The sequence below is a fragment of the Medicago truncatula genome, chromosome 2 (assembly GCF_003473485.1).
Source record: "Medicago truncatula cultivar Jemalong A17 chromosome 2, MtrunA17r5.0-ANR, whole genome shotgun sequence".
Classification (NCBI taxonomy): domain Eukaryota; kingdom Viridiplantae; phylum Streptophyta; class Magnoliopsida; order Fabales; family Fabaceae; genus Medicago; species Medicago truncatula.
In genome coordinates, this window is record NC_053043.1 from 38780513 (window position 1) to 38796676 (window position 16164).

General features: G+C 30.9%; 1 protein-coding gene across 1 annotated transcript; it reads right to left on the reverse strand.

Annotated features, from left to right (window-relative positions):
* Positions 1–4024: 4024 nt before the first annotated feature.
* On the reverse strand, positions 4025–8060 carry LOC25487280 (probable E3 ubiquitin-protein ligase ZFP1). Its single transcript, XM_013609169.3, has 7 exons — positions 7910–8060; positions 7598–7683; positions 6021–6828; positions 5274–5668; positions 5090–5173; positions 4549–4716; positions 4025–4423 (listed from the first exon to the last, which is right to left on the reverse strand). The coding sequence occupies exons 3-7, from the start codon at positions 6796–6798 to the stop codon at positions 4277–4279; spliced, it is 1572 nt and encodes a 523-aa protein (XP_013464623.1). The 5' UTR covers positions 6799–6828; positions 7598–7683; positions 7910–8060; the 3' UTR covers positions 4025–4276.
* Positions 8061–16164: the final 8104 nt, after the last annotated feature.

Here is a 16164-nt window from a genome sequence, read left to right on the forward strand (position 1 = left end):
TTAAAAATGACTCAGAGAACTGTAAAATGACCCTAAACATATAATATGACGGATTATTATCACCAACCATACTATTACTTACGGAAATTTTTTGCTAGTGATCCGCCAGAAATGTACATTATTGAGGGATTTTGTGCATTAGTGACGAAATGTTTCCGCCACTAATGTTAAATATTATTGTAGGAAAGATATCATGTATATGGTGGGAAGTAGTAATAAAAATAATAGTTTAATTGATAAAAAAATAGTAACTTTGAAATTTACAAATGATATACATAAATATGAACATTTTGGTTCAGTTTGGTTGATTTTGAAAACGAAATCTATATATAATTCGATATGATTTAAGTTGATTTTGAAAACGAAATCTATATACAAAAACATTCGATAATATTTGTTGTTGTACGATTTTCGTTTTCTTAGTTGATTTATGCTTTTCTTTTGCATCAAAATGAGTATGAGATGAGTGTTCTAACTTCTACCAAAAACTTTATGTTTGTAATAAAGAAAAAAGTATTTCCGCCCTTTTTATTACGCTAACGTTTGAATATTATGAACGGTATTTTTTTTATTAAATTTTAATTTTGATAAAAACTAAAAATATAAATGTTTGTTGCTTTCAAGTTATAACAAACTAAACTAACCATAATTATCTATTTTAATGACACCAACAATATAACAAAAAAAAATATAATCTATCTAATTTTTTTTTTAATATCACCAACAACAATCTTTATTATAGAAAAGTTATTTTATTGTATAATGGAAAATGTTATTTCTCTAGAAAAATAAGTATAAATATACTTATCTAATTTATTATATTTTTTAAATGATAAAGGAAAAAAAACTGAACATATATCTATACTTGCAAGTTGTCTATATTTTTTTTAATATCACCAACAACAATCTTGAATGTTATTTCGCAATATAGAAATGCTGCTAGATTCAAAAATAAGCATAAGCAAGTCATTCTTAAGGTTTCTTTGTTTGTTTGGAGACTTCTTCACAACCGACTGCCTACCAAAGATAACTCAGTATGGCGGCACATACTCACTGCGGAAGACAATACTTGTGTGGGAGGATGCGTCTCACGGGAGACCGCGGATCACCTTCTCTTTCGTTGCGACACTTTTAGCAGCGTGTGGTCCGCGGTGTTGCAGTGGCTACGTCTCTCTTTTGTTGCTCCTGGTAGCTGTCGGGATCATTTCACTCACTTTGGCCATCTGGCGGGGTTACCACGTTCGTCTTATTCTTTTCTTCAGCTAATATGGATGGCTTGTGTCTGAGTTATTTGGAAGGAACGGAATAGTAGGGTTTTTCATCAGAAGATTACAGATTATCAGACCTTAGCCGACAAGGTTAAACCGCTCTCTTTCCAATGGCTAAAAGCAAATTTGCAAACCTTTGTTTTTAGTTATCATGACCAGTGGCTGCACCATTTGCTTTGTGTAGGTGTCAGGTTGTAGTCTTCTTGTTCGGTACTTTTTATTTTGGTGTCTATTGTTGATACACCTATGATCTGACATTGTACTTTTTTTGGTGACTAGGTATGGGGAACTCTTTAGTTGCTGAAATTTCTGGTGTAATGAGATCTTTAAAAGTTGCTAAACACAGGAACTACACTCATTTATGGCTGGAAATTTTTTAAAAGCTTGCAGTCTTAGCATTCAAGTCTGCTTCCTTGGTCCCTTGGAAGATCATAAACATATGGAACAATTGTATGGATTTCATTGCAAATATCAACTTCATGTTTATTTTATGAATGGTGTGTAAACACGTTACACTATATCCTTAGGAAATAAGTTTGTCTTTGAGGTCATCATCTAGTTGAGTGTTTTTTCTTTTGTTCAGGTGGCTTGTGTACTGCTTATACTTCATCTCTTAGATGGATTCAGTACTATTTCCTATTTATTTCCGTTCAACAAAAATAGAAGTTCTTTTTCAATAGGCTAAAATATGGTTTTAGTTTCTGCAAATATGCCTCGTTTTGGTTTTAATCCCTGTAAAAAAAAAATTGTTTTTGGTCCTTGCAAATTTTTTTGTTTTTGAAAATGGTCCCTGACCCCATTTTTGTGATGATTTGCATACGTGGCACGTGATGACTGAACCCATTTTGTAGTTTTTGGTCCCTGCAAAATATTTTGTTTTTTAAAAAGGTCCCTGCAAAATTTTTTGTTTTTGAAAATAGTCCCTGCAGGGACCAAAAACAATTTTTTTTTACAAGGACTAAAACGAGACATATTTGCAGGGACTAAAACCATGTTTTAGCCTTTTCAATAAATCTCTCATTTTTTGTGCTTTTAAACAACCGCCATCTACATGTATATAATTGTAACATCAAATAATTAATATGTAACCTTATTTTTGGTACATTATTTGTACTAAATTTTTTATATGGTGTCGACATTTTTAAACTGTTAACACCCCCTTTAGTTTGATTAACGTTTTCTCTTCATGCCGCTGGTACTCTAAGATGATTTGCCAATTTGTTTTTTACTCATGCAATAATTAAGGGAGGTGAATGTTTTTTCCAAATTAAAGGGGGTGTGAATGTTTTTTAATAAAATTTTAGGGGAGCTGAGTGCAATTTGCTCTTAATTAAATGTTAAAGAAGAAAAACAATATAAATGAATGATTTATTGATGAAAAGGTTTTGTTTTTTCAAGGTCTCAATCCAAAATCATAAGACCAACTTAAATGAGTTTGATGAAAAGGTTATTTATTTGACTTTATTTGGTGTAGGGACAAAAATTTCTCTTTTAATCCTTCAAAAAAAATTCTCTTTTAACTACTGTCAACAATTGCCAACTTGCTCATGTTATGAGGATTAAGTTGAACCCAAACTATTATTATTTTTTGGAGATTAAAAGTTAATTTTTTTTTCTTATTAACTAAATTGAATTTTACAATTTTATTTTGGGACTAAAATAAGTCTTCATTCTTAAATTAGTTTGCAACTTATACTCAAAGTTCACCTATCAAAATATCAATTTCCATTAAATAAACATCCAAGCATAGCATTCTCTCTCTACGAACCCTAATCTCAAATTTGAAAATTAAATTAAATTTAACATTAAGTTTTCGCTAAATATCCAACTTTTAAACATTTAGAAATTAATGATATCTAAAATCCTATATACTCTAAAATGAAGACGTATATGCATCTAAAATCCTATACTCATACTCATTGTGTACTTATGAATACATATTTCAGAAGTATTTTGAATTAACTTATTTAATTTTTCAAAAATATTTTATAGGATACTTATAAAATATTTCATGGATACAAAAGGATATATATCTTAAAAAATATGAAGTGTCCAATAAAGGTTAGACAAAGTCATGAAAAATCATTGAGATGTACATAGTTCATGAATTCAAGATGGCATTAGACTTTTTGAATCAAGAGTTATCTCCTGATGATTTAGACTAAAAATCATGATTTTTTTATAGATGATGGTAATGGAAGAGAAGGAAACTTAATAAGTTAACATTAGATAAAATTTGGTTTGAGTTCTTTTAATAATGATATTTTAACATATGAATGAAAATATATTATGACTTATGCGAAAACTCTATGCTTTTGTATTTTGGTCACATGGATTAGTATTTGCAAATCGTGAACTTTATATATTAATGGAAAATGATCAACACACATTTCTTTCATGTATATTTTGAAAATTACATGTTTACTCGTATCCTATCACATCCATACTACGTATCCGTATCCTGACTCCATCTAAACCTATTAAAAACTCCCAAACAATTAATTAGAAAATTAAAAGGCTTTGGTTATAAAAATAGTTTAAGTAAGAATGTATTTGCTTAATTTTTAAAAGTGAGTGACCAAACAAATGAATTAGCAAAATCACAATTCAAACTAGATGAACCATAATAATCCATGAAACCAACATGAAAAATTCATGAACTAAATGGTTCCAAGCATTCAATACCACATGAAGGGAATATTTTCCATGTAAAACACATGGAACATTATGAGAGCTTCAACCAAAACAAATCAAAATAATAAATGAAAGAACGTACTGATATAATTACCCAAAGTAAATACATCCAACAGAACAAAGCCTGTACAAGTTTGATAGATACAAAGTTCTGGTGCCCAGATTAAATGAGTTGGGCAGGGGAGAACTGTCTATATTATGTGCATGTACATATACATACATTACATAACAAAATATGAATTCTGTCCAAAAATAAATTATCCAAGAAGGATGGATATATAGGCAAGAAGAAAAGGAATTCTTTGATTCCTTTCCTATGCATCTTTGCTTCCAGGAGCCAATGCTTCTGATTTGCATATCGGACAGACATTCTTGACAAGCAACCATTTTGTTAAGCATTCGGCGTGATATTCATGCTCACACCGAAGTATCCCAATCTTCTCTTTGTTCTTAAATTCCTCCTGTGGAATTATATACAGGTACACAATTACATCAGAGAAAGAACTACCCCAAAAAGTTGGAATGAGAAACATCAAGTACAAAATTATAGAATGGAAGTATGAAACATGTTGCTACAAGATTGTACCTGACATATTATGCAAGAATCAGATTCCTGATCGTCAGAAGCTGCCTCCTCAAGATTAATATCAGTGGCTTTCGTTGAATAAACTTTAGACTTCAGTTGAGTTTCAATTGTCTCCTCAGATAAACCAGTGTTTACACTGCCTATCCTCTCACCCAATGCAAGAAGATCCTGGAGTCAAATTTCAAGTGTAAGGCTTATTTGGATATACAGGCAAATTAAGCGCTTATCATATAAGTATTATGTATAAGCTATTTCTATATCAAAAGATAAAATAAAATCAGACTATTTTTATATAATTTATAAGTTGTTTGCATAAGCTATCCTAGATAGATTGTGGAAATAAGCTGAAAACAACAAATGGACATGTCATTAGTTGTTACCTTAAGCTTTCCTAAACAACCTCACAAGTGCCTATGCTGATAGATAAGTTCAAACAAACCAATCCAAACAAGTTTTCTATAACCTCTAAAATTAGATTATACTAGACTTCACACATGTCTGCCTTGAAAGCAAATTACAATTTAAATATCTATGCACTTACCTCATAAGACATATCCTCTATGTCCAAGCGCATATCTCGGTGATGGTCAATCAGATTTCCCACTTCATCAATTAAAGCAACATCCTATACAAATGAAGTTTCATTGATAACAAAATTAATGTATTTGTAACATGTGCATAAAAGCATTTGGAGGAAACATGTGAAGAGACATTGGAAATATTACATCAACTTGGAAGAAGCCCACAGGAGGTAGACTTCGATGTCCGAGAGGTATCTCTGGCATGAGCCTATGAGGTCGGAAAATCCGGAAGCCTGTTGATGGTGCAGGGACAATATGCCTAGGACCTACCTCAAAACCAGTCTGTGGAGGGATCACAGAACCGCGTGGAGGATTTGGTGGAACTCTAAATGAAGCTGCAGTTACTGGAGGATGAAAGCTGATATTGTGACCTCTTATTCCTTGCATAGGGAGAGTTGGATGATGATAATTAGGGTGCTGTTGATTGACAGGAGGAGGCGGAGGAGGAAACCTCAGGACATTTCGGTTACCAGCTGTGTCGTGATACCTCTGCAAACCCATATTTGCACTCTCTAATGAACTTCCATTAATATTTGGTGCTGAAGAATAATACACAGATAGTCAGAATAACTAAATTCATAACCAACGTAACAAATTCAAAGAAATGTGAGTGCATTGTCTAGCATTAATTTACACAATGGAAGGCACATCACACAAACAAACAAAAATATTCACACATATATCAACAAAGACAACAAGGTGTTTCATTAATGTATTGCTTGGTTGAGACTACCACATCCAAGAAGCTGTAGTTTCCACTTTTCATTAGGATGCCTGAAAAGAGCTTCTTACATGTTGTCACAAATTACACACTTAAAGAACATCCAAGTAATGAAAACAAATCACTAAAAGCAGAAACTTAAAACAACAACAAAAAAAATCCATCTTTACCTTGAATATAAGGTATTGGCACAGACGGATTCCAGGCTGTAGTATGGCCATCATTGCTATTGCTATTCACTTGCTGGTCCAACCACGGAGGAGCCGCTGGTGGATAGTGCTGTCCCAAATAATTTCCGTGAATCAAATGATTATGGTCATGCACCATAATAGACTCACCTGACCTACTCCACGCACCACCATGTGGTCCTACTCCAACAAGTGAAGGGACATGGAATGGCAATGGCGCAGTATCCATCATAGCAACCCCATCAGCGTGCCTTGCATTTGGTGGAGCAATAGAAGAACTAGTTGAAGCATTAAAATGTTGGTGGTTTCCTCTAATCCCTTCAGCAACTTTCCTTTTGTACGGACCTCTAGCGTCATCCATGAAACCATTGCTTCTTCCGAAATTATCTAAGGAAACTCCGGAAATTGCAAATGTGCTTGAACCTGGCAACTGATCGGAGGCTCTATGAGGCAAAGGGAAAACACCGGTACTTGAAGAAGGATTCATGCCAGAATAATATATGTTGCCTGCAGTTGCAACGCCCATCTCAAGATTATGTTGAGGTGGAATGCCGTTGAATTGTGCAATCCCATACACCCTAGCATTGTCATAAGCATCTGGTAAATAGTGAGAATCAACATTAGATGTGTTCCCTGAAGCAGTCACCACTGAGCGGATATTAGGATGTCCGACGCTGGGACCTCTCAAAACAACACACGGTTCGGAATGAAAATAGCCTTGCCGTTGTTGATCCCTATCCGAATCTGTCATCTGATCCATAATTTAGGTATTTGTTGTTGCAAGTTAATCCTGATATTCAATGAAGCACCAAAAAAGCATAAAATCAGCCAATCACATAAGGAAAAAAAAAAACTACAATCCAAATAGTCATAATAACAGAAAATCGTTATACATCCAGCAAAAGATGAAGCATATAATCACAATCTAACTTTTCATATCACCATTAATCATTAACAGCTAACCAGTTCCAATTGAATCATTATGATACATAACAGAAATAATTTATGATACATTAAATAAACATGCAACATGCAGCTTCATAGAGAGACAGCAAAATTGAATCAACATGCAGCATTCCAATTTCAAACATAGAAAACCAACAAAAAAATTCTTTCAAGTCAAAATCAGTCACACTTTATAAAATCCCTCCAAGCATTAACAAAATGACACCTTATAAATCATCAAATTATGTGAAGTTCAAAGTAATGAATTTCATAGCCCATGATCAACAAATACATTGAACAAAACCTTCGTCTCAACTGATTAATGAGCTTCATTAACGTCGCTATATCGAGATACTGAAGTTTGGTACCTGGCTAAAACAATCTCTGATCATGTTTTCCTTATCTCCTGATCAAACTCCGGATTATAACCAGAAGGTTAACACCAAAAAATTCAACAATCACATAAACAAAAAATAATCTTTTTTTATTCTTCTTTAACCATTATTTTTCAGGTTTACAATCCAGCAAGAAAGTACATACATAACACATATATCAACCACCCAAAAACCATCACCGACCAAACACCAATAAAAGAACACATAACAAAACCGTACCTTGTTATCATCAAAAACAAGAGCTTGCAACTTGTGAGTAACAGAGATCAAAATAACATACGAGGAACACAATCCCAAAACCAACTCTGTTAAAAAAAATATCACAAAAATTAAATTTTTTAAATTAATTAAAAATACAAACTTTATTACTGGGGTTGAAAGAAAAATGTGAGAAATCATAATCAAACGAATGTGGTCGCAACCCAAGAATGCAAGTTGTTAAATTTCATGATAAAACACAAATGGGGGTAATTTAACCCTAGAAAATTGAAGATGAAAAATTGAAAATTTGTTATGGGAGAATTGAATTACCGGAGAGAGAAAGCGAAGGGGGAGAGAATTGATGAGAATTGATGAAGGATCGGAGAAGAAGAGGAGAAAAGAAAAGAGAGAGAAAAGAGAAAGAGTATGTATGAGGGAAGAAGAGAAAGAATGAATGAAAAATATGATTATATGAATGAAAAAGAGAGGATCGTGTCTTTCATTGGAGAAAATATTTCATCAGTTATGCAATTTTTTAATTTTAAGTAACAAAAAATTATTTTTCTAATTTTTTAAATTTTACTTTTTTTATTTTTTTCTATTTATAAATATTTTGTTTTGCTTCGTAGACGAAGCGATAAACATCAACTAAACCTTTCTTAAAAAAAAAAAAAGAATATTGTCTAAAACTTACACACTTAACCGCAAGATTTTGGATGCATTTTTTATTCAATCTATATTGACGTTGTAAATTGATTTGGAACTTATAAACTACATTTTTTTTTTTTTTAATTATAAGTAAGGTGGAAACCAATAAACATTATCAAAGCGCACATATATAACTACAATATCTTAATTAAAGTGTTCAGTTTAACAATTTTGATATAATCAATTGAGTTAGGCCTTATAGACGGTCCATCATCATTTTTAAATATTACTTATACATTTATGTTTTTGCAAATTTTTAGGTAATAATTATTTTTGACTCAACTTTTTTTTTCCTCCAAAAAATTAGGTAATAAATAATTTTTGAAAAGTTTTTAGGTAGTTGTTGTATTTTACTAATTTGTTAAATTTATTATAATACCAAAAGTTATTTTTTTTAATAACAATAAATTTATAATACGCAAAAGTTATTAGTTAAGGACAGAAGTAGAAAATCCAATTTTGAAGTTTAGAATATAAATAAATAAAAAACGAAGTACCTTTTTGGGTTTCTCATGCAATGGATTTAATCCCTTCAAAAAAAATATGTAGTTGGTTTCATGAATCAAAAGACAAATTATTTGACATGGGTCAAACAGATTTCACAAAAAATAATGTTGACATTATCTTATCATTATATTATATATTTTTTATTTTATTTCCTATGAATAAAAAAACCATTTCTTAGAAAATTAATTGTGTATGTCCACAAGTCTTATCTTAATTGATAAAAATGTCGAAATTATTATATTAGACGTCATGATCGATATTTGAACTCTGACCATTTTATTTGTATGTATGAGTTTCAATGTTTATTTGCCATTCATCTATTTTAAAAAAGTAATCGTGTATATTTGTTAATTTTCCAATTTTATGAATATAATTAAGGTATTTTGAAAATTTGATGGTAAAAAAAAACGTGTTTTTTCAAACAAGGGAAGATTAGTAAATTGATGACAACGAAACCTACAATTAGATAATGGTATAATGGGCAAGAAAGCTGGATATTCGTTTTTCACGTTTTCATGAATGAGATGTTAATCAAATATTTGATATTAAATGGACCAATTTTTTGCTTTTATGAAGCCAAATGTTTATTTATGACATATAATCCAATGGTGTATAGATCATCAAGGTGTATAACAATTCATCAAATAATTCTGGAAATTTGACTTCACTATGGGTTTTAAATTTTGATAGGTTTAATTTGATTTGTTAAGTAACAAAAAATTTGTGGTTTTATGAAGCCAAAGGTTTATTTATGATATTCAATAGTAGTGTATAGGCAATTAAGGTGTGTGACAATTTATCAACTAATTCTTGAATTTGACTTTTCAATGTGGGTTTTGAATTCTGATAGGTTTAATTTTGTTAAACTACTAGCATAGTAAATATAAAAAAATGCTACCTGACATCTCATGCGACATGTATGATTAAAAAAGGGTCATAAGGTAAAGTATTGAATTTTATAATCACATGAATTGATACTTGTTTTGCTTGTTGTGTTTTGAAATTATTTTAAAAAAGAATTTAAAGTTTGTGAAAAACTGGCTTATTAGTTATTCGGATGAGATTAGGTATCTAATCATGCGGTGTGTGGCATGGCGGTGATTAACACACACCCACTTCCTATAGTTTCGGTTTTAAAAAGCAAAAAGTTAACAAGAATACAAATAATAAAATTGGTCTTCTTCTGTTTTTTGTATTTTTGCATAATTTGTTTTTGTCTTCCCTATCAACAAAAAAAAATATTTTTGTTTTTTATAAGATATGTTTGATAATTACGATATAATAGCGACAAATCTAATAAGAGAATCAGTTAAAGATATGATATAATATAAGCGTTTTTACACAATAACAACTTTTTTGTTGATTTTCGAATTTCCAATAAAAATAACCTCGTAAATCTAATAAGAGAGTCGGTTAAAGATATGATATAATATAAGCGTTTTCACAAGATAACAACCTTTTTATTGATTCTTGGATTCCCAATAAAAATAACTTTGTAAAGCTTGGTCAAAAAACAAATTTAGGTTCTAACAAATGTTTAATATTTGGTTGAGCTTATTTTTTGTTTGGGTTACAATAGTTGAACTTATTAATTTTTTTTTTGGTGTTTGGGATTCGAACACTGAACTTTGCATATATTATGTTTTGTCTTTATCAATTGAGTTAAATTCATAGAGACAGTTAAGCTTATTAATTAGTTGAATTAAAATCAATTGGTTGCACTATATAGCAATTTAGTTTTTTTTTTACTTGTAAAAAATGGTGTTTTAGAGGAGATAAAAAGTTAATAATAATAAAATAGATTTTTTTCACCTTACAGAATGTATGTTCTAAAATTATAAAAATAAAACATTTGAGTTCAATAGAAAACAAAATGGACCACAGAAGAGGGAGGGTGTACTCAATGGATAGAGTAGAGTACATCACCACATCAAAAATAAAATAAGGGAAGGTGAAAAGTATAGCATAATAAGTGCCAAGGTATATTCTTTGTTTATCTCTTTTCCCTTTTTCTCCATCAAATAGCACATAGAAAGATGACACAACAATATTGAAGTAGGGTCCATCTCCTCTCAGCCGCAATTAAATGATTAACATGGGACTTCACTTTTTCTCAAATCCTCTCATTCCTCCTTCCTCAGGCCTTAGCTACTCTCCCATGTGCACCATTCTCTCTACCAGAAGCCATTTGATATGTCTACTCATATGCACACTTCCAAATAGAAAAATTAATTCTAATGGCATGAAACACTTATGTCACCTAGCTCTCCGAAACTAAGGATGTGAATAGACTAGGTCGAGTTACGTTTTGTAAGATTTAAGTTTGATCTGTCAAATTTTTGTGATGCTTAAATCTAGTTTGTGGTTTATTATATGCTTATTATTTAAGCCTGAGTCTAGTCTTATGAAAGTTTGATTAGGTCTGCTAGCCTGTTTAAATGTCTATTTCATATGAACATCTTTAAATAAGTAATGTGATTCAAGGTTAAATAGACTAGCGAACTAATAAATCAATGATATTAAACTCTCTTTCGATATTTAACATGAAGTTTTAGAGAACTTTACTATATATTATTTCATATTTCAATTCTAATTTATAATAATACACTTAAATATGCGATAAAATAATGTAAACTAATTATTTTAAAATTTTTTTTGTCAATTTTTTTAAAGGTTGACAAATTTATAATTTAATTCAAAGTAGAGTATATAATATATAATCAATAATATTATTCATATTTACATAAGTAGGTCGGCCTAATAGGCCTAAAAGGCTTTTCTAATAGCTTGTGGCCTGACCTTTTAAGCTAAATAGACTTCTAAAAAATCCTGGGCCTTGCCTATTTAAAAAAAAAAAAAGTCTGACTTGGTCTGTCGTAGGCTAGGCCGTGGGCCGGCCTGGCCTATTCTCATGCCTACCCATAATAATATAATATTTGTACAACAATTTTCTGATAATTTTTGTGTTAATTTTTTTATCTCATATTCATATTCTATTTTTACTTTTTTTTCTCTATTGTTTTGATTTTTGTGTCGTTACTCAATTTTTTTTTTGTAAACTTATGGTTGCCCCAAAAGTTATCATATAAATGGTTGTTCAAATAACACAACTCATAGATATATGGTATATTCCTTAAAAAAAAAAAGATATATGGTATATGATCGGATTAATTTTATTTATTGTACACATGTTTCCAATTAAATCATGCCAAATATATTTGTAGAGATATTTTATGAAGTAATTTAATAGATGACATTGTAAAATAATTTGATTGAATGTTTGCATAAATATATCTTATACTTGATGAGGAATGCTAGTATCATTCATTTTTCAACACTTTTTTTAGCAACTACTCTTTTATTGGATAAAATCAATGTATATCCCACCACTTTATGTATGTTCAATTTTTAACGTGTAAATCCATAATGATTTAAACCAATAAAAAAGTAAGTATTAAATAATGTATTCAAGAAAGAGTGTTATTAACATTAATCTATACTTATTTGATTTTAATTAAATCTACATGTATATGTATCGTGTAGGTAGTTTGGTTGATAAACTAAGAGATGTTGAGGGAGTTTCAAACAAAAGATCCACGATTTGATAGGAGAGAACTAACATAATTGCTAATATTGTTAACATTTGGTTATAAGAAAATCCATAGGTATATATGTGTCATAATGGGAAAGAATTGAATGATTTGAAAACTGTGATTAGCTGGATATTAATCACCGTTTTTCTAGTTTGGTGTGGCATAAGATGCAACGAATTTACTACATTTTATTATCTGGCAGAAACACCTTAATTTTGTATTGATCTTATCTTATCTTATTTTATTTTTATAATGTGAATTTTTTGTGTAGACATGTAATGTGAATAAATATTCTCATCTTCTGAATATGTGATATGAAAAATTTAAATGTTCATGTGTTGCGTGATTAATAAATTTCGTATGCTGACATGAATATTTTGAATGTTATTGCTTGTCTAATATTAAGAGAAATAAATTGAGCATAAAGAATAAAAAGAATTTGTTTTGACAAATAACTATTTTGCTCTCTATCTTTCTTTAAAAAAAAAAAAAAAAAAAAAAAAAAACTATTATGGTATCTAAATGTGTAGGATGTTGTAACTATTATCTTTAATTGTAACGAAATTGCAACCGCATCTCTAGTGTTTATTTTGTTAATAATTTTATATACTAAATCGACCAACGAAAAACACATTTGAGAATTGTTGATGGGGCAAGAATTTAGCCGAGTTCGGTTAAGTGTCCTCAATTGTGATTCTCCTTGTTTCAAGTGATTGACGATAAGGGAGTAATTATGTCCTTATGTTGTGGGTTCCCTAACTTCTCCAATAGAGAGTTTGGTATGGTTGTTTTTGGGTTGTTTGAACTACACTAAGAAATGCATAAAAAATGAAGACAAAAGCTGAAAGATAAAAGGATAAAAATGTGCAATTGGTTTGTTTGATTGATTGGATGTGTTAATTATAGTGTATAAACAGAGTATTCATAGTGAAAATATTGCCTATTAGCCAAACAATGTGGCATGTAGTTATAAACCTTTGCTCAACTAATTTTGCAGGTAATGCACGAGTTTCCCTCGGATGATGAGATGATGCGACGCAGTTACCAATATATGACCTACTCTTACTTTAAGCTTGATATCAAGTACAATAAACCTCCAATTGTTGAAATTTATTTGCCACCAGGCCTTGTGTTGTTCACAATGTAAAGCAGGGACAGATTTTCACATTACCACTTTTGTCGAGGTAAAATCACTATTCACATTAGTCTTTCTCATATATTAACCTTTTCATATAACTATTTTTTGCTTCTTCCTTTTAGGTTAAGAAGGAAAGTCCTTTCGTGCGGCATATAGAGAGTTTCTAGAAGGATGAACAAATTCAGATTTGGGAAAACCTATAAGAAATGTTCCTCTTTGTAGGTTTTTAGAAGAAAAAAAAAATACATATGGGACTCCTTTTCTTCCTTTTGATGTAAAATTTGACTACATATCCAACCTATAAGAAAATGAATCTTACCATGTTTTCCTTTTGTAAGTGAGCTTTCCATAACTCCTAGATTTTTTAGGGAAGAAGGGTATCGATCCAAAGAATGAAGATCAGAGGAAGCGCAACAAACAACATTTATGATGTGCGAAAAGGGAAAACTTCCAGCTATAACTTTTCTTAGATCTCTATTATGAAGGTAGTTTTTTTCCTCCTTTAGCAAATCTATTATGGAATCCCTTATCTCTCTTGGAGAGTGTTTGTTTACTCATTCTTTGGAGGAATTCGTAACTCAAAAATCAAAACATATCACCTTTCTATCTCAGTCACATTCTTCCCAAGTTCGAGTCCTAGATGGATAAATGAAAAGGTATTTTGTTGATGTTGGTTCTTCTTCATCAAATCATTTTTCTTTTTTGAGGAGGACTTAGCTAAATTGAGCACAATGTTTCAAAACGATCTCCCTTTTGAGTCCAATAAGATAGTTGCATTTAGAGTTTTCATATATTTAAAGTCACCCCTCTTTGATACTCCTGATGGTCTCATTTCCTTGAACCGCCAAGTTTCCAATTGAAATGAACTCTATCTATAGATATTTTTTCAGTTGTGTTTAAATTATATATAATTATGAGTTTTTTCTCCCAGTCCACTAAGTAGAAATCCGCATAAATCCAATTTTACCTGCACAGAATGCGTGTAGAGATGTCTTCCATGAGATGTCTTGTTTTGCGGAATTACATAATTTATCAATAAAAAGATTCAAAACACTTATGAAGTTGTATAGTTAGAGAAGAAACCGGATTACAACGACTCAAATGAAAATAATACAAAATATGTCTTAAACCATGAGCAAATAATCTAAAAATCCTATGAATTGTCTTCAAATGCTTATTAAAAATGACCTACAAACATATCTAAACATCATACGATGAGGTGTTACCGATCCTCTTGGTATTATGGTCAATCATCATACTCCTCGTCACCCACTTTAGGAAGTCAACTGATGCAACTATATTTTTGTACTCGACTATCTCTGGACAAGTTGGAATATTAGAGACATTTTCACTTATTAGTTATGGGTCATGATCACATAGCATTGGTGTATTAATAATATTTGTATGGACATCCATTGTTTCTTAATTAGTCGTGATTGACTCATCTGGGGTGACAACTTCTTTGTTGGGGAATACTTAGGTATCAGCTGGGAATGACTCGTCTAAATCCTTCAACACCTCATGCGATTAAAAATCCTTCCCACCTTGGTCATGGACCTTAGCAATCAACGACATTGTTTGTTGTTTCTTTAGTAAGTAACACTTCATTTGTTGCATTCGTTCATATGTCCTAGTTATGCCTATCGCCTTTGGGTTTTGCTTCCATGGCCTTCTAATCTCTCATCTCTTGAGATGAATTTTTTTGATGGACCATGAACTCCAATGTTGTCTTTGACCTTGATCTCTAATAAATCCATGCCTTCTTCTACAGTGCCTCTAAACTTTCTCTTCGTACTCATTAGGCGAGGGGTTCTCGTTGATTCTCGGCATGCAAAATTCCAGTAAATAGTAAGGGTGTTCGTCGTGCGGTTTAGGTCATAGTTTTAAATACCCGCATTTTAATTTGGATGATTTAAAAAATTCTATCTAATCTGATTCAATTTTATGAGGTTTAACTTTAATCGGTTTTTGGATATCCAAATTACGATGTTGTTAAAAAAATTTATTAAAATAAATATTATAAAGATAGCGTAAAGTCATAGTTTTGATGCAAAATATAGTGTATATAACATACTAAAAATTGATAATTAGGAATGAAAATATAACATCAAATATATGGCCATCTTTCGTTATGTCAAAGGTGTATTTAGTTCAATCTTCTAATGAAATGATGTCCTTCCCTTTGGTTGACCTTAAGGCTGAACACATATAGTTCTTACTTTTCAGGATCTCAACTGTTAAAATATTTGTCACTTGATCGACTAACATATAATCATCATCATCATATTCTTCAGTGTCTATGATTGAAACAAGGCGTGGACCTCTTCTTCAGCTAGCATGCATCTTTTCCCTTTCTTGAATAAATTGTTCTATGCATGGTCTTTGGGAAGCCAATTCGTTTTGATCCTCAAGATTTTTTCTGTTTAAATATACTTTTAGTGAAGATGAAAGACAATATATTTAATTTACCCAACGAATGATCGGTGGATTTGAAGTAACTCGTTAAACTTGCTATTGAGTTTTTTTTTTTTTTTAAATGGCAAAATATATTTTTTGAAGGAATAGAATGAGTGAATCTTGAAATTTTTATTTCAAGGTAAGGATTTTAATTTAACCCTCAAAATATTTTAGCTTGAAAC